Consider the following 21,843-nt stretch of genomic DNA (forward strand, 5'->3'; position numbering starts at 1 on the left):
CCCTACTATTGTTAACCTGGAAAAAGTGAATCCTTCTCAAAAAAGATACAGAATTCAGATATACAATTCATTTGAAAGGAGAAAGAAAGAATGAGAAATGGAGAGTGAATGAGAAATGGAGAGAGAGAGAGAGAGAGAGAGAGAGAGAGAGAGAGAGAGAGAGAGAGAGGAGAGAGAGAGAGAGAGAGAGAGAGAGAGAGAGAGAGAGAGAGAGAGAGAGAGAGAGAGAGAGAGAGAGAGAGAGAGAGAGAGAGAGAGAGACAGAGACAGAGACAGAGAGAGAGAGAGAGAGAGAGAGAGAGAGAGGAGAGAGAGAGAGAGAGAGAAGAGAGAGAGAGAGAGAGAGAGAGAGAGAGAGAGAGAGAGAGAGAGAGAGAGAGAGAGAGAGAGAGAGAGAGAGAGAGAGAGAGAGAGAGAGAGAGAGAGAGAGAGAGAGAGAGACAGACAGACAGACAATGAGAGAGAGAAAAAGAGAGAGAACTCACCACTGCAGCCACTCCATCTCTACTGGCCATGACAGACCTGATCAACAGGACCACGGCCATGCCTGCTGTGCTCTGGACTGTCTGGACAAACTCCTCTGGAGAACAGAAGAAGGAAAAGAGAGAGGTGGGGGGGGGGGGGGGAGAGAGGCCGATTACAGAACAGAACAAAGCCACATCCATTCAAACCAAGGTGAGATTTAAACCCATCCAATTTCCCATGCAAGACTCAGGACTGACAAGAGCCCAGTGCTCACATATACTGACTCAAGCTAGCTTGGTGTCAACTAACCGTCAGTGAGGATGTGTGTGTAGCAGTTCAGCAGTCCACTGAGGGTGTTCTCCAGAGTGCAGTGAGGCTGAGCAGCCTCTAGAGCGGAGGTTATGGGCTCCTGGGATCTCTGCACCACCAGCATGGAGGCTTTGACTGCAGCCAGACATGAGTGCATGAGCTGGGCCTGAGCCACATGTCTGCCTGCTAGTCCACTGGAGAAACAGCAGGGGGCGACAGACACACACCAGTCAGCCGGACAACAGACAGAAATGAGGGTATAATCTGGATATAGGAGGCCGGCTGGCTGTACTACCTGTTTAGATGCAGATATTCATCCAAGGCTCTTTGAAGAAACGTCAACACTGTAGGTAAGAGAACAGTGGAGAACTCAGCCTTGCCTGTCGTTATCCACATACAGTAGGGTCCAAAAGTCGGAGACCACTGGTCAATATACTTCTATTTTGCATTTGCTTCGAATGAAAGTGAAAAGTTGAATCTTTGAAAAAGATTTTCAGAGTGTAGTAGTGTTTGGTATGTCCCCCTTTTTCCCTTTGATGTATGGTCTCGAGACCTTTTCACCCTACTGTAGTTACACATGTAGAAAAGAAAGGGAAAATATTCAGCCGTTTCTAAATGTGACATCCAAACAGGTCTGGGACTAATGATGATTAAAGATCCCCCTTACCTTCAGGTAGCAAACTATGAATACACCTCTCACCTGGAAACAATAACAGTGCATATATTACAATGAAGCAGAAGCGGGGTAATTACTACTTAGAAAGTTAACATTTCTGGAAGTTCTGTTTGTGTACGAAAGATGTGATACATACCAAGCGGAAAGCCATCCAAACAGGAAGTGACTGTGTCTACGAGGTGTGGGTACCGGTCTGAGTTGTGGGATGACAGGCAGTCTGCCAGGCAGAGGGTCAGAGAGCCCACAGTCTGTTCCTGCATCCAGGCAGGCACAGATCCCAGAGCACTGAGGAGAGACAGGCAGAGATGAAGGAAGTCGAGGGGGGGGGGGGGGGCTTGGGAATAAATAAGGGAGGGCAGGAGAGGTTTAAGATGGAGAGAAAGGTAATGTGGAGGACAGGAGGGAGGAAGTGGGGGTGAGGGGTTGTCTGAGGCATACCTGGCACTGGCCCTGCGTAGAGGGTTCTTGGCCTGCAAGGAGGTGTAGACCAGGGCCAGAGTGTGGAGACAAGACTGGAGCAGAGAACCATGACCCTCCTCCTCACTCAAAACTTCCAGTAGAGAGCCTGCCTAAGGAGTCAGACAACCTGTTAGAATAACCCTGACCCATGTTATGGTCAGGTCTGTCAGACACTGCTGATACTGGATATACATTTCATTGCAGATACAAGCCCACAGCTCTAAACGAACCTTCTTGACGAGTTGGATTTGCTGCACAGGGTCAGTCAGCACCAGGAATTCCTGGAGAGTCTGAGCTACCTGGCTGATCTTCTCATCTCCTCCAACAACAGACAAGGAGGCTGATAAAACACACAAACACAGTTCATGTTCATTCAAGAAAACACTGCACGAGTACACACACACACACACACAGAGAGAGAGTGCAAAGCTTACCTCTCAACTTCTGCCGCTTCTCCGGGTCTAGGACCACAGCCTCCACCTTGACTGTTTTCTTCTTGACCACCATGACTGCCCTGGCACTAGAAAACCAAAGATGTAATTAGAGGCGACCTTTACTTACTACATCTCAGGACATCCATACCTGTACCCCGTATGGAAACGATACTTACTCTCACTCATTTTCTCTCTCTCTCTCTCTCTCTCTCTCTCTAACTTGGTACAGACCCACGCAAACACATGCATATTCCACTGCACTTTCTTACGAGCTAAACATGTACAAACGAATTAAATATATTCCACTTTCACAATTTATGGTTAGTATTTGCAGTAACCGACAGTAGAGTACAGTTGCGGTCCAGTACAGTACTGTTCTCGTTCGGTTAGCCCACTAGCTAACATTAGCTTGCTGTGAATGATGCATGCAAAGTGGTCCACTGCTGCAGGAAAGGCACTTACCAGGATTTTACGTAACTTCAAGTTAAGGTTGCACTCTGATGAACATGCACAATAACAACGATTACTTGATAACATCAGTTATTGAATTGTGTCAGATGTTTATTACTACAGATTGCTAACATCCATGCTACACGTGTGTAACGTCAATTCCGGAGAATATCGTAACCCGCCTCTAATTTGATTTGATTGGACTGTTTCCACAACCGTATATTTGATCCCTTTTGATTGGTTAAAAGGTATGTCGATTTCAGAAAGTCAGCGCGATTCTAAATTTACATTGCCACGCCCTTCACGCATTTGATTGGATGAAGTTGTGGAGAACTACGCCCTCGAGCACGCCCTCTTTCAACTTTGCCAGAGTGTGGAGTGAAATGAAAACTTTTGGAGAAGAGAAAATTCCTCGATTTTATTCCATAATTAGGATAATACGACAGGAGTATTAAGAGCAACATGGACATTGTTACTGAAATGGTGTAAGATTCCTGTCTCAGCTGTCTTTTGTCAACCATTTGAAGGGTAAGTCCAGGATGTATATGGGATATTGATACCCTTTTTCTCTGAAGGGAGGTTGGAGGGAGATATAAATCTGACTGACATTCAGATTGAGTTGTTTTTGTTTCCTATAAAGAATGGCAAGCAGTTAAAATTGTTAAGTTTCGTTTTGAGAGCCAGCATGACATATTCAGATTTAGTTATAATGATATTGTAATTGTTGAATGCTAAAACAACGAATACGTTTTTTGAATTCTGTAGATCTAAGTTGTATCATTTGATTTAAGCATCTGATTATGTCTGGTTGGAAAATATAGGCTGACTGTTGAGAAGAACGAACACATTATCAACATGATGTTGATATTGTTCAATCAGACCAGCTAAATGAATAGTCAATTGGGTTAAGATAAACATAATAAATCTCCTAGTGACGTATATAAACACCACCTCATTATATGTACACATACAGTAGTACTACATCATCAACTGTGGACTAAGTAACCGACTAAAACCACCCCCACCCTTCTACAACTCACACTTGTCTTCTGCCTACTCTGGTTAGGCTCACAGGAAGCTTGTGTAGATAGAGAGACAGCTATCCTCCCTTTCCCAGGGGTCGAGGGTCAACACATCTTTGATGTCCTCCGCCCCTCCCATCCCCTCATCATCATCACACGTGCTGGAGGACAAAGGAGGGCGGTAGATTAAGCGAAGGAGTCATGGACAGAGAGTAAAAGGGAGTTCAAGATGATGAGTGAAGGAGAGAGAGGGAGAACTGAGGAGCGGGGGGGTAACAGTCTAGTATGAGTAAGGGTTATGGTTAGTGACAGAAGGAGGCCCCAACAGGTAAGAAGGTGATGGGGAGACCAACATCAGGAAACTATTGGAGTCTGGAGCTTTGTGGGGTTTTATTAGAATAAATAGCATTATCAACCTGAGGGCTGGGGGCCAGGGGTAGTCATTAGGTATAATAAAGATATGAGACCATATTATAGAACGCCATTGTTCTATAAAAGCAAAGATATGTTGGCACCACGTAATATTCAATTTCTGAAATGTCATTTTTTTCTCTTTGTTGTGATTTGTTGTGTCAACTTGTTTCTTTTGAAGCAGACTCTAGCCTTAGTCATTGTTTACCACAGCAAACAAACAATGCAAAACATCCAGTGGAAGCTAGTTTACAGCCCTCTGCACATGTTTTGCTTTGTTTAGAAGCCAGGACCTTAATGAGAGTTTATGACAGTATGAAAGCTCTCTCTCTCTGTTTCTCTCTCTTTCCCTCGCTCTCTGTCTCTGTTTCTCCCTATTAACACGTTACTCATGATAAACATGGGCTCATAATGGAAAATGTGATGGCAGTCCATCAGTTGGAGGTGTGTTTTTGAGGTGTTGTGTGTTCTGTTTGGCGAGCTGTAGTGCTGCCCTCTGCCCAGTCTAGTGCGCACAGCTTGGTCCGGCCCTGGAACATTTCAGGTGCTTGAGGGGAAAACCGATGTAAAACAACTACCTCTCTGTGTCGACATGGCAGCCTGTCCGTCTCTGCTCCATGTTTTTCTCATTTCCCTTCTCTTCCACTCATCTTTCAAATGACTTTTAAGACAGAGAATCCAAGTGTTTAGTCATTGTCCGCTGCATGATCTCATAGATGTTATAATGTAGGGCAGGGAGAGGGCTTTCATTAGGGTTGCTCGCATGCGAGGGACGATACTGATGGAATTAATATGGATGTTTTTATCAGGCATAACATGTTGTGTTATGTTCCAAAGGCTCTGCATTGTGTCCCCAGAGGCTGGAGGTGTCGGGGTCTGGGTCAGGCACCATGGCTGAGGGGGAGGGCACCATGGGACAGGAAGACTGGAAGGAGAAGTGTTTCGTTCTGGAGACCCTGCTCATGAAGTTCCGCGTGCAGATCATCAAGATACGAGAGCTCACAGCGGACAAGGTACCATATGTCTTCTCATCCTCTATAAAGCCTTCAGAAGCCTTTAAAGAAAAAAATCGACATTAAACATGGAAGTAGTCCCCATTCACTTCTACAGTTCAGACAGAGTCTAGTTCTGTTTCATGGGCATTTAACTGACCACTTCATAGCTTATCTCTTGCTGAGTGAGCTAAGAGGCTCTCGTTTGTAACAGGACAAAGATGTGGCGTTATGTGGTTTCCTCCCACAATGCCTCACCAGCTTCCTCTCTTCTCTCTTGTGGCGCTTGATCTGAAATTAACCACCATCTGCATTAATGTCAGTCAGACAGCCTTTCAAGCAGAAACTAAGGATCAGCTTCGGTTAAAGGTCAATCAGTAAAGCTATTTATTTCTTTCTTTTGTGGCCTATTTTCTCTCTCTGTGTCTTTCTCTCCACTATGTTGAACATGGGGATTGCAAGGCATCTCTCTATGAATGGGTTGGGGGGAGGTATCTCCCTATCTAGGTTATGACGGGTTATGGGGTATGTCGGGCTCTTTTAAGATGTGTGTTTGTACTGTATGTGTGTGTGTGTGTGTGTGTGTGTGTGTGTGCGTGTGTGTGTGTGTGTGTGTGTTTGAAAGAGAGAGCGAGAGAGGGAAAGAGAAGAGATAGAAAGGAGAGAGATACCGAGAGGAAGGAAGAGAGATAGTCAAAGAGACAGAGAGGAAGAGAGTGAGAATCAGAGAGTACCAGCCTCAGTCCTGGGCTTTCTGGCTGGAGGAGGGGCTGGGCCCTGTAGTCCACTGGCCTAGATCTGAGGACTTTCTCGAGGGAGTTCTGATTAGAGGTTAATGTAAACAGAAGCCTGACTACAAGGCTCCACCACGCATGGCATGCTGGGATACACACACCCAACTTCACTGAAGTACAAAGTTCTGTTGGAAACCCAAACAATTTGTCCAAGAAATGTGTTTTTATGGTTTCATGGATGTTTAGTGTGGATGATTTGCTTTTTGGGAGAAATGTTTTATTTTATTGCCACTATATGTGACTGAAAACACAATTGCTCTACAGCATTGTCATGAAACCCATCATTCATTTCTTTGTATCCTCCCCCACCACGCTGCATCAACTTCAACCCTGGGCCGAGGAGGCTGTAGTGAAGGGAAACTGCTCCTTTCAATAAGCAGGAGGAGATCCTTTTCATCCCTCATATCCTCAACCGTTAGGACCCTGTCAAACGCACACAAACAGAGTACGTCTTCATCTCTGGTCCCGACCCCTGACCCCCTAACGAAGTGGACCTCCTACTGCTCTGAGGTCATGAGCTGGACATGCAGGCTCCAGTGTTGTTGTTGTTCCAGCCTCTGGACTCCCAGTGCGTCAGCTCAACTGTTGTTTTAAACAGCGCCCTCGGTGTGTGGGGGCTCACGTATGCTGCAAAGAATCTCCCTTAATCTCTGTCTGTGTGTGTGTGGGTGCGTGTGTGTGTGTGTGTGAGAGAGAGAGTGAGAGAGATAGAGAGTGCATGGGAGAGGTGTAAGTGATGATTCACTGTGGTGGGCTGGTTTGCTGAGTGGGCAGTGGGTGGGTGTCCACTATTTCACGTGAGAATAACCTCCCTTACCAGGCGATAAAGCAGTTCCATAATAAGACTGGGATTGGTTTTCAATACATTGTTCTTTGTGCTTGTATTGTAGAGATGTGGTAAAGTGTGTTTTAGTCAAGTAAGGATTACTGTATGAATCACGATGGATCCCATGATGAAGAATGAGCGCTGTGTGGAGGTCAGAACGGGCTCGAAACTTTGGATGACTAAGCAAGAGAATAGGGAAAAACCTAGAAAGGTGTTGAAGGAGGGATGTAGACTGATGGAGAAAGAGAGAGCGAGAGTGAGAGAGAGAAAGAGAGAGAGACCGAGATGGGGGGGGAATAGAAATAAATGCCCATGTAATCATTTAGTGGCCCTGGGGAGGAAATTCCTGGGTTTGTAAACAGAGAGTGTGTGTCGCACAGGAAGTGAGCTGGAATCCAGAGAGAGAAGGGGAGAAACAGAGTGCAGCCTACACTTTTCCATGTTTGGCACGATGCAGATACCTTTTTTTTCGGAATATCGTTCTCCACTCTTTATCTCTCTCCCTTAATTATCACTCTCCTTTACTCCACACTTTATCCATGGCTCAAAGGATCCCTCTCCTCGTAACATTGTAGGGCTCTGGGCGTTTGGGGTAGAGGGAGGGATATATATATACAGTGAGTATATATAGTTTGGGGGAAATTTGACTGCTTTATTGGATACGGACAATTAGAGGTAGACAGGAAAGGCAAGGAGCGAGAGAGGGGATGACATGTAGGAAATTGCCCAGGCCATAATCGAACCCTGGCCCCTGCCTGCGGTAAGCCCTCAGCCCATACGGTACGCGCTCTTCCCTGTGAGCCACTGGGGCGCCCCGGGGTAGAGGGAGCGATGCAGGGCCAGGAGGGCGTTGGTTCCGGCTGCAGAGCCAGTCAGCAAGAACACTGGACCATAGACCTCAGTCTCACTACCACAGACAAAGGAGCTATGTGTAAGCTTGATTTTCCCAGGATGGTGCACTGCCTCTGCTCCCCTCCTCTTTAAATTTAGTCGCCCTCTCTCTCGCTCTCCCTCTCTCTTTCTCATTCTGTTTTTATTCTCATCCTTCCCTCCCATCCCAGAGTGAACTGGTCCTGATAGATTTCGACCTTAGTCCCTCCCCCTTGTACAGTGGGACCTTATGGAGCATGAGCAACAGGAAGATAGACTGAGGTCTTGGGGGCTTAACAGACACATTTCACCCGTTTTTATAGAGCACACACAAACACACACACACGAGTGCATCGTTTCAAAGCCAGAAACCACAGTTGGGGTGGAGACGTGTGCTCTGTTTCGGAGTTCTTCCTCTCTTCCTGCCTGGCACTCCCTGATTGATTCCACATTTGTGTGGGCGGCGGCCTCCTGTCGGGGATCACTGGTCACATGGGCCCAAAGTGTCCCTGACACGACATGTCACTTACATTCGCTGGCCTCCTCGATTGTTTACCTCGTTGATGTTTATGTGGAGTAATTGTCAGATTTTGTTTCCTCAAATATTTATACACGCGTTCTCACACACACACGCACACACTCACATACACACATACACACAGGAAAGCCAGGTTTGTATCATCAGTAAGCCTCACTACTGCCCCCTGTGGTGCTTCACTAACATATGCTTCTGATTTGGTGGCTGGCCCATTATCGGCTACATCTGCTCACAGAATTCCACCTACGTTTATAACTTTTGCTCCCTTCTCCTCCTCGTGACAGAAACTGCATGTGTGTGTGTAATTTGTGTGTGTGTGTGTTGAGGGGTCTCCTCAAAGGGGTTCTGTGTTTGGGCTAATCACCAAGCCCAAGGTGAGGGTCACAGTACAAGATCTGCACATACGCACAATCCCCCCACTCAGCAGTTTCTCAAGTGTCTAAGAGCTTACTGTATGGACTAACTTGAGACACCGAATAATAGCTAGTGACTATCATAAGGTATTAACGTTTGCTTCCTCTAATATCAACGCTAATTTGTGGTGTTTTAGCTAATGTAGCTAACTAGCCAATAACTCTATGGCTGGTGTACAGGGGCAGTCTTTGTGAGTTGGTTAGCCAACTTTGGATGGAGGGAGAGAGAGAGGAAGAGGCGGAGAGGAGGGACGGAGGGAGAGAAGGAGAGGGGGGTTGCTGGCCACAACGAGGCAGGCTAGGAATTTCAGGAATGGGAGGCTAACTGGAGTTGTGGATCGAAGCAGGGGGCTTGTTGAGATGTGGGCTCGTGGAATGATGCGAGAGGTTACAGGGACAGGTTGTGAGTTTCGAGGTCCTGTGCTGTGAGCCATTTGGTGGCAGAGCTGTGTTAGCGTTGTGCAGACATTTGATGGTGGTTGGGAGGGGCTGTGTGTATGTGTGTTTGTATTTCAGGGAACTGGTAATGGGCCTTACAAAACAGATTACCACATTGTAAACCCAAGTTACTATCAATAACAAGCCCTTCAGTACTGCACAGAATACACAAGCTGTAAAATGAGATGGATTACCGACACACACACACCTGTATGCACTCACATGTATTGTACATGACTAGACAAACACAGATGCACATACACACGCAGAGGGTCCGCCCTGAGCGCAGTGTGTTGTTGCTGTGTCTTCTCTCCAGCTACACTCTATATGGTCTGTAATTATGGTTCAGTTCTCTGCTCTATGCTATATCTGTGTATTGAGAGAAAGCTGTGGTTACTCATTTGTGGAAGACCATAGGCTCTGCAGAATGCTTTCCGGAGAAAAGCGTTCTGCAAATGTCCGTCTGTGTATGTCTGTTTGGGACTTATTTACCAGTGTCATGGGTGTGTTTGATCAGAACACACCCTGCAGTCCGTCTGGGAGGGGTTAGGCCACAGTGTTTTCGTATGTGTGTCTTTCTAGCTGGGCTTTTAAAAGGTTTAACGAGACCCAAGACTACTAAAAGGTACAAAAACACTTCTCTGCCTGCACCTCAATCACGTGTGATACACACACACACATTCCACAGTTACATGTGAGACACACACACTGTTACACATACCATTGATTGACTTCATATGGATTACTTGCCATCCCTTTGTCCATAAAAGGATCAACAATTACTTCTTGCCTGGCTGGGCCAGACTGGGCTGGCTGGCCTGGATCAGTTCAGACAGGCTGGGCTAGACTGGGCATGGCTTTGTACATCTGGTCTCTGGAACTAAAGGGGAACACATTGGTGGACAGCACCAGAGCCAGGACACAGAGTCCAGTCCAATAACTTCTCTAGAACCAGATCTCTCTCTTCTTCAGTCCTTGTCATGACCCTATAGCGATATATGCTGTCCAGAATACAGGTTTAGTGTGTGTGTGTGTGTTGGGTCGACCAGGGCTCCAGAGGTCAGCACAGGTCCAGAGTGTGATCTGGCCCTCAGTTTCACAGGGCTCCAGGCTCTCTGAAAGATTTCCTCAGCAGACGGTTCCCTGCCACTTCCGCCGCTGTGAGCTGAGGAATTTGAGAGGAATTCACCTCGTAAAAGTTATCTTCCCTATTCCCCTCCCGCCGAGTATGTGTGTCCATGTGTGTGTCCGTGTGTACACGTGTGTGTGCATGCGCACAGCAGGCGTGACAAAGCAGCGCGGTGCAAGCCGTGTTGGTCGGCTAGACGTGGCGTAGCAGTGTGTCAACAGAGCGGCTCTCCACTGCTAATATCCTGCCGGGTTTCACACGGTCCCGGCAGCTTTCCCAGAGTGCCCTCTGATCAGCCAACACAAAGGAGCCGCTGTGCCTTTTGACACAGGACTCCAGTTCACCTTCACGTCCACACACTGTGGCCTGTGGATAACTGCTACCATCACCAACCGTGTTAGCAGGAGGGGTGGGGGTGAGGGTGCGGGGGGGGGGGGGTGTCTCAATGATTGCTGTTGTAGAGTAAAAAAATAAAGACTAGTGCTTTGTACTCCACACGCTAATGGTATAGGCAAGACGAACAGTCTGTCGGTTATAGTTTAGCTTTCGCAGGGAACTTTACATCTTTTTGGTTGCTGGGCAACTGTGTGCTGTGCCCATTTAAGAACTTGTGCAGTGTTATCTGGAAAGGCACTCTCACTATGTCGAGCAAACACAACTCTCCACTAGTCTTTATTTGGTGGTATTAGCCAGAGTCGAGCTGGATATTTCACCTCTCTGACTGAGTAAACATTCTGCCGGTGTGTTTGGACTCAGAGAAGGAGCTGGAGGAGAAGGAGGAGGAGCAAGAGGAGGAGGAGGAGCAGGAAGGGGGAGCAGGAGGAAGAGGAGGGGGGAGGAGCAGGAGGGGAAGGAAGACAGAGTGAAGGATTCAATTGAGGTCACACAGTTCTAGACAAGAAAAAGGCGTGGCCTGAGGATGGAGTGTGTGTGTGGAACCTCATGTCCTGGTTCCATCTGGTCTCTCTCACACACAGATCCAGCAGCTGGAGACTCAGGTGATCGATGCTGAGAAGCGGGCCTTTAAAGCACACCAGCAGGTAAAGTGTGTTTGTGTGTGTGTGTTTGCATGTGCCCGTCAGCATGCATGTGTGTGTGTGTGTGTGTTCACGTGTGTCGGCTCTGGTTGGGCGTTAGCAAATGTGTGTGTGTGTCTCTCAGTTACAGTGGATGGAGGAGAAGCTGAAGGCTCCGGAAGGTCAGTCAGGTGACTCAGAGCTACGTCTGTTCAGGTGCTGTCAGGAGCTCCAGTGTCTCCTGCAGGAGAAAGAGGAGGTCATCAGCCTGATGGAACAGCAGCTGGAGGACCAGGTATGGGCACCAATCACCCATTCTGACCTCCTGACACTAGGGGGCAGCAAATAGAGAGCCAATAAGAAACGAATGTCAGTAAAACAGATACAGTAGACACAAAAGTTAATTAGAACTATTTATAAATATCTATGTTCTATATACGTAGATGTAAATGCAGTTAACAATAGAGATTCTGATTCAATCTTGTTGAATGGAGTGGAGGAAGGTAGGGTTAAGGATGCGTTCATCTTGTGACGTTCACTTGTGCCTCTACAGAAACAGATCCGCCTGCAGGATGCTAAGACTGTGGAGGAGAAAGCTGCCAGGATCAAGGAGTGGGTGATGCTCAAACTGTCGGAGGTAGGGAACTGGAGTCAGGGTGTACTGTAGGTGAACATGACGAGTGTGTGTGTGTGTGTGTTCCTGTGTATCATGACGTGTGTGTTGTCCCTAGTTTGAGGTGGAGAGTGCCGCGCTCAGAGAGACCAACCAGCATCAAGAAGCTCAGCTCCAGGAGCTACAGAAACAGGTGCGAGGTAAGGAGAAGCAACACCCACTAACACCCACACCCACATACACACAAACATATGCACACACACACACACACCCAAACAGCTACTTCGAGCAGACATCTAGTCCTACCAGACATGTAGTTAATCTAGCTTTGTATGAATCAATGCATATACGTGTGTACACAGTGTGTGTGTGTGTGTTCCCAGTGGTGGAGCAGCAGCGAGCAGGCAGCAGCCCGGCCCGGCCCGGGGAGGCCCAGCGCCTCAGCAGCCTGACCTTCGGCTGTTTCCAGGTGAGGGGGAAGAGCCCCCAGGTGCTGACGGGACCAGAGCCGGCCCAGCGGACCCTAAGCACCCAGCCCGAGGGGGAGGCCGAGGGGGCAGGTGAGACCCGACACGGTCATCATGGCAGAGTCTGGATATCTCATCCCCATTACTGACCGTATGGCAGTTCACTGTATAAGGGTGAATGATATACCAATGGCCATCAGTAATATATTTGATAATATGTGATCAAAAATGCACTATATCATCAGGTTGTGTTGTTTTTCTCCCCAGACCAGAGTAGAATGCAGACCTCCTCCCCAGAGAATGGTGTCCAGAGAGCAGCCCAGCCACGCCCCTCAGACCCCCCCCTGGATGACCAGCGTGTGTGTGAGGGCGCCGGGCGTCCCGACTCCCGCCGCGTGTCCTCCATCCTCTCCAGCGCCGCGTCGGAGGGCGAGGGAGGGCCGTGCGAGGACGTGGGCTCTGCGCTGGCGTACAGCCGCCCGGGCAGCGAGACCTACCTCACGGCCAGTGACGACAGCAGCTCCCTGTTTGACGACGACATGCAGCGGACGGACCGGCCTCGCTTCAGCCTGGCGGGGTCCAGCGAGGGGGGGCTGGGGGACAGGGAGGAGGTCAGGGGGGCCAAGCTGGAGGACTGCTCCTCCGAGGAGCTCAACAAACGCTTCCAGTCCCAGAGGTTGGACTCCTCCTCGTCCTCGAGCGAGGCCAACACCCCCAGCCCCAGCCTCACCCCCAAGCGACCCACCCCGCTGCAAGACCCCAGGGACACCCCCGCCTCGCCTAAACAGCCGCGCCTGCGCACGCCGGCGGGATTCGGGGTGATGAGCGTCGCCCTGGCGAAACGTCACCTCAGCCAACCGCCCGTCAGCACGGAAGTGGCGCACGGGCGCACGCGCAACGCCATCAGCATGCTCCGCCCCCTGCGGCCCCAGGAGACAGACCTGGATCAGGAGGCTGGCATGGAGTTGGGGAAAGAAATGCAGCAACAGCCGGCCACCTTGCCAACCTCACCCGCCTTGCCAGCCTCGCCCACCACTGACACGGATGAGCCTCCAGAGAGCCCTGACTCTCTGTCCACCTTGCCAGGGAGCAAGCCCCCCACCCCCCCTCTCCACAGGTTCCCCTCCTGGGTAAGTACAGCCAGGGCACCACTGTGGAAACCGACCTGCGTTGCTGTCATACCAGCTCCTATATACAGTCTCTGGACATGTTCTCATATAAATGCCCTGCTCCTTTAGGAGAGCAGGATATACGCCGTGGCCAAGTCTGGAATCAGACTGTCAGAGACCTCAAGCACAGACCCTGCTAGCAAAGGTGAGTTACAGACACACTTGCTCAACTCCCTTTCTCACCACCAGCCCTGAGAGAGAGAGAGAGAGAGAGAGAGAGAGAGAGAGAGAGAGAGAGAGAGAGAGAGAGAGAGAGAGAGAGAGAGAGAGAGAGAGAGAGAGAGAGAGAGAGAGCTCTGTGCTTGGCTGATGGTGTCCTCTCTGTTCCAGACCCCTCCCTCCAGTCCTCATACCCTGCCTTCGTGCTCTACACATCCCTCATCTATAAGAACATGACCACACCTGTTTACACAACTCTGAAGGGGGTAGGTAGTGTCTGTCTGTGTGTGTGTGTGTGTGTGTGAGAGAGAGAGAGAGAGAGAGAGAGAGAGAGAGAGAGAGAGAGAGAGAGAGAGAGAGAGAGAGAGAGAGCGCTGACAGAGGGTGTTTGTGCTCCTACAGAAGGCCACTCTGCTGAGCAGCAGTGCGTTCTCCGAGGAGTCGTCCAGCTCGGAGGAGTCGTCCAGTTCAGGAGAGGAGGAGGGCTCGGTCTGCAGCTCCCACACCTCCGGCTCCAGCTCCCGCAAAGATGGCCGCCCCAGCAGCCCCTGCTCCCTCAAGAGGGGTAGGCAGCACACACACACATAAACACACATTTACATTTAGTCATTTAGCAGACGCTCTTATCCAGAGCGACTTACAGTAAGTACAGGGACATTCCCCCGAGGCAAGTAGGGTGAAGTGCCTTGCCCAAGGACACAACGTCATTTTGCAATGCCGGGAATCGAACCGGCAACCTTCTGATTACTAGCCCGATTCCCTAACCGCTCAGCCACCTGACTCCCTGACCTCTCACAGACAGATAACCTTGGACGCACACACACATGCCTAAATGTAACGCCTCCCATGGACTGTACTGTATACCTGATGTGTCTCCTCCATGTCCACTCCAGCTGTGTCCATGTCATCGATGACATCAGAGAGTGACTACGCCATCCCCCCTGATGCCTACTCCACTGACACAGACTGCTCTGAGCCCGAGACCAAGTTCCCCAAGACCTGCTCCTCCACCAGCGACAACGGCAAGAGTGTAAGAACACTCAAACACACACACATGTACATATACACACACACACACACGTACATATACACACACACACACACACGTACATATACACACACACACACACGTACATATACACACACACACACCCACTATCATTCTCGTCCATTTCCTATCAGGAGATGTTCGAACCACCACGGAAGCGAGCTAGTTAGCTACGTAGCTGGTTGTTAATCACAATTAATGAAGTAAGTGAGCCAGTGGTTATTTACACAGACATAAACTTGTGTGCTATAGGAGTCTATGGAGAAGTCTGGATACCTTCTGAAGATGGTGAAGACCTGGAAAAAGACCTGGAATAGACGTTGGTTTGTCCTCAAAGATGGAGAACTGCTGTACTACAAGTCACCTGTCAGTTTGACCTAATAAACTACAACACAGTCCTGGTTTTGACTTATAGTATCACTTGCTCAGCGAATCTGTGTGATGTGTTTCCCCAGAGCGATGTCATCAGGCGACCTCAAGGCCAGGTGGAGGTCAACGGCACCAGCAGCATCGCCCGCGGCGACGGGAAACAAGTTCTACAGGTACTGTGTGTGTGTGTGTTAAGATATCTTAATTCTGTGCTATAGTGTATACATAGATATGCATGATAGAATCCAACCAAATACTCTGTACTCATGACTACTGTGTGTGTGTGTGTTAAGATATCTTAATTCTGTGCTATAGTGTATACATAGATATGCATGATAGAATCCAACCAAATACTCTGTACTCATGACTACTGTGTGTGTGTGTGTGTTAAGATATCTTAATTCTGTGCTATAGTGTATACATAGATATGCATGATAGAATCCAACCAAATACTCTGTACTCATGACTACTGCGTGTGTGTGTGTGTGTGTGTTAAGATATCTTAATTCTGTGCTATAGTGTATACATAGATATGCATGATAGAATCCAACCAAATACTCTGTACTCATGACTACTGCGTGTGTGTGTGTGTGTTTGCGTGTGTGTGTCAGATTGTGACAGGGAAGCGTGTGTACTACCTGAAGGCCGACTCCCCTAACCTCCTGGAGGAGTGGTTGAGGGTGCTGCAGAGTGTGCTGAGAGTCAAGGCTGCCAGCCCACTGTTCACTCAGCCTGAGATACGGCCTGGCATGAAGGGCATGCTGCTCAAGGTACACACACACACACACACTCCTACCCCACGTTGTCTCATACCATGACTGTACATATTTGCACCGGCCTCAATGTGCCCACTGACTTGACGTTTGAGATCCAGAGTGTGAATATGGGTTCATTGAAGATGTTTGTCGATATTCCAGGTGAAGCATGGCTACTCCAAGCGAGTGTGGTGCGCCCTCCTCGGTAAAACACTCTACTACTTCAGGAACCAGGAAGACAAGGTACGGACTGCACCAAGATAGGCTGCTTCTCAACTCTCAAGTGTGTGTGTTTGCGTCTAACGTTTTTTTGTGCGTGTCCTCAGTTCCCCCTGGGTCAGATCAAGTTGTGGGAGGCAAGAGTGGAGGAAGTCGACAGGTCACGTGACTCTGACGAAGACTTGAAGTCATGTGGGCGGGGCTTACAGCCCACACCCTACACCATTGCTGTCCATCCCCAAGAGCAAGGCCCCACCTACCTTCTCATCGAATCGCGGCACGAGAAGGTAACCGAAAATGGCAATACGGAATATGTGGATGAACTGCTTGACTACACTGTGTACCGATACGGGTGTTTCCTCTGTGGCGGGATGTTTAGGAGGCCTGGCTGTACCACCTGTCAGTGGCAGCGGGCACCACAGTGGGCAGCGTGGGCACAGAGTTTGAGCAGCTGGTTGGCAAACTGTTCAATCTGGACGGAGATCCAAGTGAGTGTTTCGACCTGAGTCCTCTTCACAGTCAGTGTCGAGTGAGTATGCTCCTGACCCCTCACCTTATCCTCTCCCTTCACTCTCTCTCTCTTTATCTCTCTGTCTCTCTCTTTCTTTCTCTCTCTCTTTCTCTCTCTCCCTCTCTCTCTTTCTCTCTCTCTCTTTCTTTCTGTTTCTCTCTCTCTCTCTCTCTCTCTCTCTCTCTCTGTCAGACTCTCAGATCTGGAGGCATCCCATGCTGTGTTTCAGTAAGGAGGGGCTGTCCTCTCCCCTCACCACGCTGCCCTCTCAGGCCCTGCAGACAGAGGCCATCAAACTCTTCAAGGTTTGACCACTGTCCGGTACACACACACACACAGACACACACACAGACACACAGACAGACACACACACACACAGACACACACACAGACTCACTGTCACTCTTCATCCCCGTATCTCTTTCTCCGTCTTTTCCAGACGTGCCAGCTCTTTATCAATGTGGCCATCGATGCCCCGGCCATCGACTACCATGTCTCCCTGGCCCAGAGTGCTTTGCAGGTGTGTCTGACCCACCCTGAGCTTCAGAATGAGTTCTTCTGTCAGCTCATCAAACAGACGCGTAAGAGACAGCCCCAAGGGCAGTCCGGACCCCTGCAGGTACACACTGTGGCCCCAAGATGGCAGTATTTGTCCATTTAAATGTTCTGCACGATGTTACTGTAGTACTCTAGAAGTAACTGCGTATGTGTGTGGGTGTGTGTGTGTCTGTGTGTGTGTGTGGTGTTTACCAGGGCTGGCAGTTCCTAGCCTTGTGTGTTGGACTGTTTCTGCCACAGCACACCTTCCTGTGGTTGCTGCAGGGTCATCTGAAAAGACATGGAGACTCCAGGTAAACATGCACCACCCTAAACCTCTGCACATGATTTACGCACATTCACGCAAATCCCCACCTGCTCCAGTTACCATAGGCTCTCACAGAGTCGGCCCTGTGTTTGACTCTGCTTTGACTGGACTCTCCCCTCCTTTTCTCTGTGGTGTCGGGCAGGACGGAGGCAGGGAAGTACGCCATCTACTGCCAGCGGTCGGTCGAGCGGACGCAGCAGAAGGGAGAAAGGCAGGCCAGGGCGTCTCGTATGGAGATCCTGTCAATTCTCCTCAGGAACCCCTACCACCACTCGCTGCCCTTCAGTGTGCCTGTCCACTTCCTCAATAACACTTACCAGGTAGAGACTGCCACACACACAGTCTCACTCACCACACACACTCATGCACGTACCCCCCACACACACACACAAAGCTACTCAGTCATGCCAGAGTGGGCTGATGATAGCATGGACATACTGGACCTCCAGAGAATGTTTGTCCCCTCAGGTGGTGGGTTTTGATGCCTCTACCACGGTGGAGGAGTTTCAGTGTCGACTCAACCAGGACACGGGCATGAGGAAAACTAGCCAATCAGGATTCAGCCTCTACACGGACGACCCTACTGGACGAGAGCTGGAGCACTGTCTACAGGGGGGCATCAAGGTTAGCCTGATTCATTTGTTTAAGCGCACTCACGCTCACACACATTTTTCTGTGCCCACAAACATATAGTAATGTGCTTTCCATTTGCTTTCCTCATCTTGAAGATATGTGATATCATCTCCAAGTGGGAGCAAGCTGCCAAGGAGCAGCACACTGGCAAGTCTGAGAATACCAGGACTGTTCGCCTCACTGACAAGAACAGGTGGGTATTCATATTTGAACTGCCTTCAAATATTGCAAATTAAGCAATGAGCTCCAAGGATTCCCACTAACTTCAAATACAAACGTGTTATTGACATTAAAATGTTATGCATTCAGTGACGTACATAGAAAAAGTGCATAAAGGAAGTCCTCATGGCCCACACAGTGCATTCCTACTATGGCCCTGTTTGGTTCTTGCCTGACTGTCTCTTTGTCTGCCTGTCTCGCTGCCTGGGTGCAGACTGTATTTCTCTCTCCAGGTGAGGGGGGAGTCGGAGAGGGAGAGACTCCTCCTGGCCTTCCAGGCCAACGAGGCCATCGTTGCTGGACACTTTCCTGTCAACAAGGAGCTGGCTCTAGAGATGTCTGCCCTGCTTGCACAGGTCTACCAGAGAACATGGACTCTTTTCTCTTATGAGTTTAATTGTGTTGGGTGGTCCTGTGAAGTCAGTTTGTTACGGAGTCGTTATTCCTCAAGATACCTTTTCTCTTTGTTGTGTCACTGAGGTGGAATTTGGAGACTTTGAGCGTCCCTTCTCCACCCCGACCAACCCCAGCTCAGCCAAGACAAAGTCTACTCAGACTCTCAAACAGGTTCTTGAGCGGTTCTACCCCAGACATTACCGTAGGACCTCCACAGAGGATCAGCTCAGGTAAAACATGTTGACATGGTGACTTTCACTTTAATGTTGACACATACAGTATTTCCCACCATTGTGATAATCTAACCAATCATTTTTGGGCTTCCCACACATTTCCCACACATTTCCCACAACCTCTCTCCCTCGCTCCCTCCTTCCCTCCCTCCCTCTCTCTCTCTTTCTCACTCCGTCCCTCTCCCTCTCTCCCTCCGTCCATCAGACAGCTGCGCCAGCGCCTGTCAACCCGCTGGGCCTCCCTCAGGGGTCGGAGTTCATCTGAGTGTGTTAGGATCTACCTGACTGTGGCCAGGAAGTGGCCCTTCTTTGGAGCCAAGCTATTCGAGGCAGAGGTGTGTGTGCGTTTGTGCATGTGTGAATGCAAGTTAATGGTTACATTTTCTCCCATCACAACAACAAGCAACTCTCTCTCTCTGCCAGCTGAGTGGTGTTTAGAGCCATGGCAGCACACAAGGCTGGGGGCTATGTCCCAATGCTCCACTGATCACAGCCATACAGGCTTTTCCCCTAGTGCCTTGTTCACTATGGGCGTTATCAGACTGACCTTGACCCTCAACAAATCCCCAGAAAAGCAAGGTACTGTAGGTCTCCACCATGCACCCGTGCCCTAACGCTAGGCTGTTCTCTGATTGCTCTAGTGAGTCAGTGGCCCTGGGCTGATTATATAAGTGCCTGTACAAACTCTCTCTCTCTCTCTCTCTCTCTCTCTCTCTCTCTCTCTCTCTCTCTCTCTCTCTCTCTCTCTTCTCTCTCTGTCTTTCAATATCACTGTATTTCTCTCTCTATCTCTCCATCTCTCCTTTTCCATTGTTCCCTTGGCCTTCCTCCCTTTCTCCTCCTCTCTCTCATTCCCTCGTCCCCTCTCATTTTGGAGTCTGTCTTCCTCCACTTTCTGTTCTCTCCCCGTGCTGTGTCTCTCCTCTGACCCCCCTCTCACCCCTCCCTCCCTCCCCACAAACCCCTCACATGTCCTGGCAAAGACATCAACTGCACCTACCCAGTCCCGAGGTCTCTCTGCTTCCTGCTGTATCTTGTTTTGACAGAGACTTCCTGGATAGAGGAGGAGTCTGGCTGGATATCACCTCAGGATGTGAAAAGACGTGACCTCTCTCTCTCTCTCTCTCTCTCTCTCTCTCTCTCTCTCTCTCTCTCTCTCTCTCTCTCTCTCTCTCTCATTGTCTGTCTGTCTCTCTCTCTCTCTCTCTCTCTCTCTCTCTCCATCTCTTTATTCCTGCCTCTGTACTCCACAGTCCATCAGCCCATATCCAGAGCAGGGAGCCAGGGTGTGGCTGGCTGTGCATGAGGATGGTATCAGCGTGCTGGAGCACAACTCTATTGTAAGTGTTTCTGTCTGGACCACAGATCCATGTGATACAACCTCATAGCTGCCTGGGGGTTCTGCTTGAGCTCAACAAGACTTGTCACGCATCATGTCTGTTGACCTGTCTGTCAACCTGTCTGTCTGTCTGTCTGTGTAGAAACTACTGGTGTCCCACTCCTATAAGAACTTGATGACGTTTGGAGGCTGTAGGCAGGACTTCATGCTGGTGGTGGGTCAGAGTATCGGCAGCAACGCTACCAAAGACAAGCCCACAGAGAAGCACCTGTTTACCATGGCTACTTCCAAGGTGTGTGTTTGAGCTGACCAACATACAGTTTTACACACTTTCAGGTTTAGGTTACATGTAAAGACTCAAACACAGTTTCACATTATTTCCCTATTCTCTATTTTAGAGGCTCAGTCTCATTTTGTGCTCATCAATATTTGCATATTTATGTGAAGTGCTTCTGTTTGGCAGATCAGAGAGATTACCCTCCTCATTGCCAGCTACATTAACAGTGCCCATCAGCAGAAAGCCGCCGCCCACCATCTCTCTGCCCCAGCCTTACTGGTGGCTCAGCCTGTCAATCTCAAAAGCAAGGAGCTCAGGAGCAAATCACCTCCAGCAATGGGCCGACCCAGTAAGGCTCCTACTCTGCTGTGAGCACCCCCCCCCCCCTTCAGGCTGGATGGACAGCTACACCTGACATGACTGGGGCTGTTCAAAATACATGGTACTGGGCGTATTCCATTCTAGAAGTTTCTTCCCCTGTATTCTCTTTACATAGGATGTATGGATAGGGTGGTGGCTGACAACTTCCTGGAATGGAAAGCAACCTTGGTCACATGACTAGGAACTGACAAACTCCAGTGTAATGATTTATATCACTGTGCCGTAACCTGTGAGAAATTACCTTTTGACTCACACAGATACCAAATATCTACCAAAGTCAAATACCAATACCAAAGAGAAATGTCAGATTTATTTATTAAATACCTTGCGCTTCAGGCTCCACGATCCTCTGTAGTTTAAATTAATCTATGTGTTTTTTTAAATGTTTTTTTATGTTTTAAAATGCTTCTAAAGTTGCTAGCCAGATGCCATTCACAAAGTTGACGTGCCTTTAAATAGCTTTTTATGTTCTACGATTACAAAAAGGTTGGGTATGTAACTTTATTTTAAAAAGCTCCTAAAATGACTGCTGTGCTCCCCCTTAAGGAAGTCGAGTATGAGTATTTACTAGAGAGTTGGGCCTGTTTATCTTGCACATTAATGGGCAGAGATAAATGAAAGCATTGTTCTGAGTATTGGTTCACTTGGGTGTGTTGGGAAAGACGTTGGTATTAAAGAGCTGGTCAGGCACTGCTTCTTCTTGGTTACTGAATACCCTGGGGGCACTGAACCATTTCCAGTATGAAAATTAGATTTTTACAGTGAGGATAGCTAGAAGGCTTTGTTTCAGGGGAGAGAGGAGAGGGGTGGAGCAGGGGGGAAAGAGGGAGACAGAACATGTGACAAAAGCGTAGGTGGCATGTTTGGGCAAGAGACAGGAAGGTTGGGTGTGTGGAGGAGGGATTTGACCTGGATTAAAGGATGATACCACCACATTACCCTTTACCT

The 21,843-nt window shown here is 49.0% G+C and overlaps 2 protein-coding genes across 4 annotated transcripts in view; one reads left to right on the plus strand and one right to left on the minus strand.

The window, feature by feature from the left end:
- thada (THADA armadillo repeat containing) overlaps positions 1 to 2,991 on the minus strand; it is a 45,136-nt gene extending 42,145 nt beyond the window's left edge. Inside the window, exons 1-9 of the mRNA XM_062463856.1 lie at positions 2,806 to 2,991; positions 2,344 to 2,423; positions 2,140 to 2,249; positions 1,889 to 2,019; positions 1,587 to 1,735; positions 1,442 to 1,474; positions 1,070 to 1,118; positions 775 to 968; positions 486 to 580 (exon numbers count right to left, since the gene is read on the minus strand). Coding sequence (XP_062319840.1) covers positions 486 to 580; positions 775 to 968; positions 1,070 to 1,118; positions 1,442 to 1,474; positions 1,587 to 1,735; positions 1,889 to 2,019; positions 2,140 to 2,249; positions 2,344 to 2,416 — 834 coding nt within the window. The 5' untranslated portion in view covers positions 2,417 to 2,423; positions 2,806 to 2,991. The remainder of the gene's footprint in view (positions 1 to 485; positions 581 to 774; positions 969 to 1,069; positions 1,119 to 1,441; positions 1,475 to 1,586; positions 1,736 to 1,888; positions 2,020 to 2,139; positions 2,250 to 2,343; positions 2,424 to 2,805) is intronic.
- Positions 2,992 to 3,164: 173 nt separating this feature from the next.
- plekhh2 (pleckstrin homology domain containing, family H (with MyTH4 domain) member 2) lies at positions 3,165 to 21,585 on the plus strand. Of its 3 annotated transcripts, none has more exons than XM_062463857.1 (30): positions 3,165 to 3,321; positions 5,084 to 5,239; positions 11,204 to 11,266; positions 11,388 to 11,537; positions 11,796 to 11,879; positions 11,974 to 12,055; positions 12,239 to 12,415; positions 12,590 to 13,452; positions 13,561 to 13,636; positions 13,822 to 13,916; positions 14,053 to 14,215; positions 14,544 to 14,680; positions 14,951 to 15,064; positions 15,154 to 15,240; positions 15,679 to 15,837; positions 15,985 to 16,065; positions 16,149 to 16,328; positions 16,421 to 16,529; positions 16,745 to 16,857; positions 16,992 to 17,171; positions 17,306 to 17,403; positions 17,560 to 17,737; positions 17,886 to 18,041; positions 18,146 to 18,243; positions 18,484 to 18,625; positions 18,750 to 18,895; positions 19,104 to 19,233; positions 20,152 to 20,238; positions 20,380 to 20,529; positions 20,701 to 21,585. In XM_062463857.1, exons 2-30 carry the CDS (start codon positions 5,117 to 5,119, stop codon positions 20,884 to 20,886), a joined length of 4,407 nt encoding a protein of 1,468 aa, XP_062319841.1. In that variant the 5' UTR covers positions 3,165 to 3,321; positions 5,084 to 5,116; the 3' UTR covers positions 20,887 to 21,585. The 3 variants fall into 3 exon arrangements, 2 of the variants coding, with proteins under 2 accessions (XP_062319841.1, XP_062319842.1); XM_062463858.1 differs by having other exon boundaries at positions 11,394 to 11,537; XR_009930639.1 differs by lacking the exons at positions 20,380 to 20,529; positions 20,701 to 21,585 and having other exon boundaries at positions 19,108 to 19,233.
- The last annotated feature ends 258 nt before the right edge of the window (positions 21,586 to 21,843 follow it).

This window comes from Osmerus eperlanus, chromosome 6 (genome assembly GCF_963692335.1).
Source record: "Osmerus eperlanus chromosome 6, fOsmEpe2.1, whole genome shotgun sequence".
In the NCBI taxonomy this organism is placed as follows: domain Eukaryota; kingdom Metazoa; phylum Chordata; class Actinopteri; order Osmeriformes; family Osmeridae; genus Osmerus; species Osmerus eperlanus.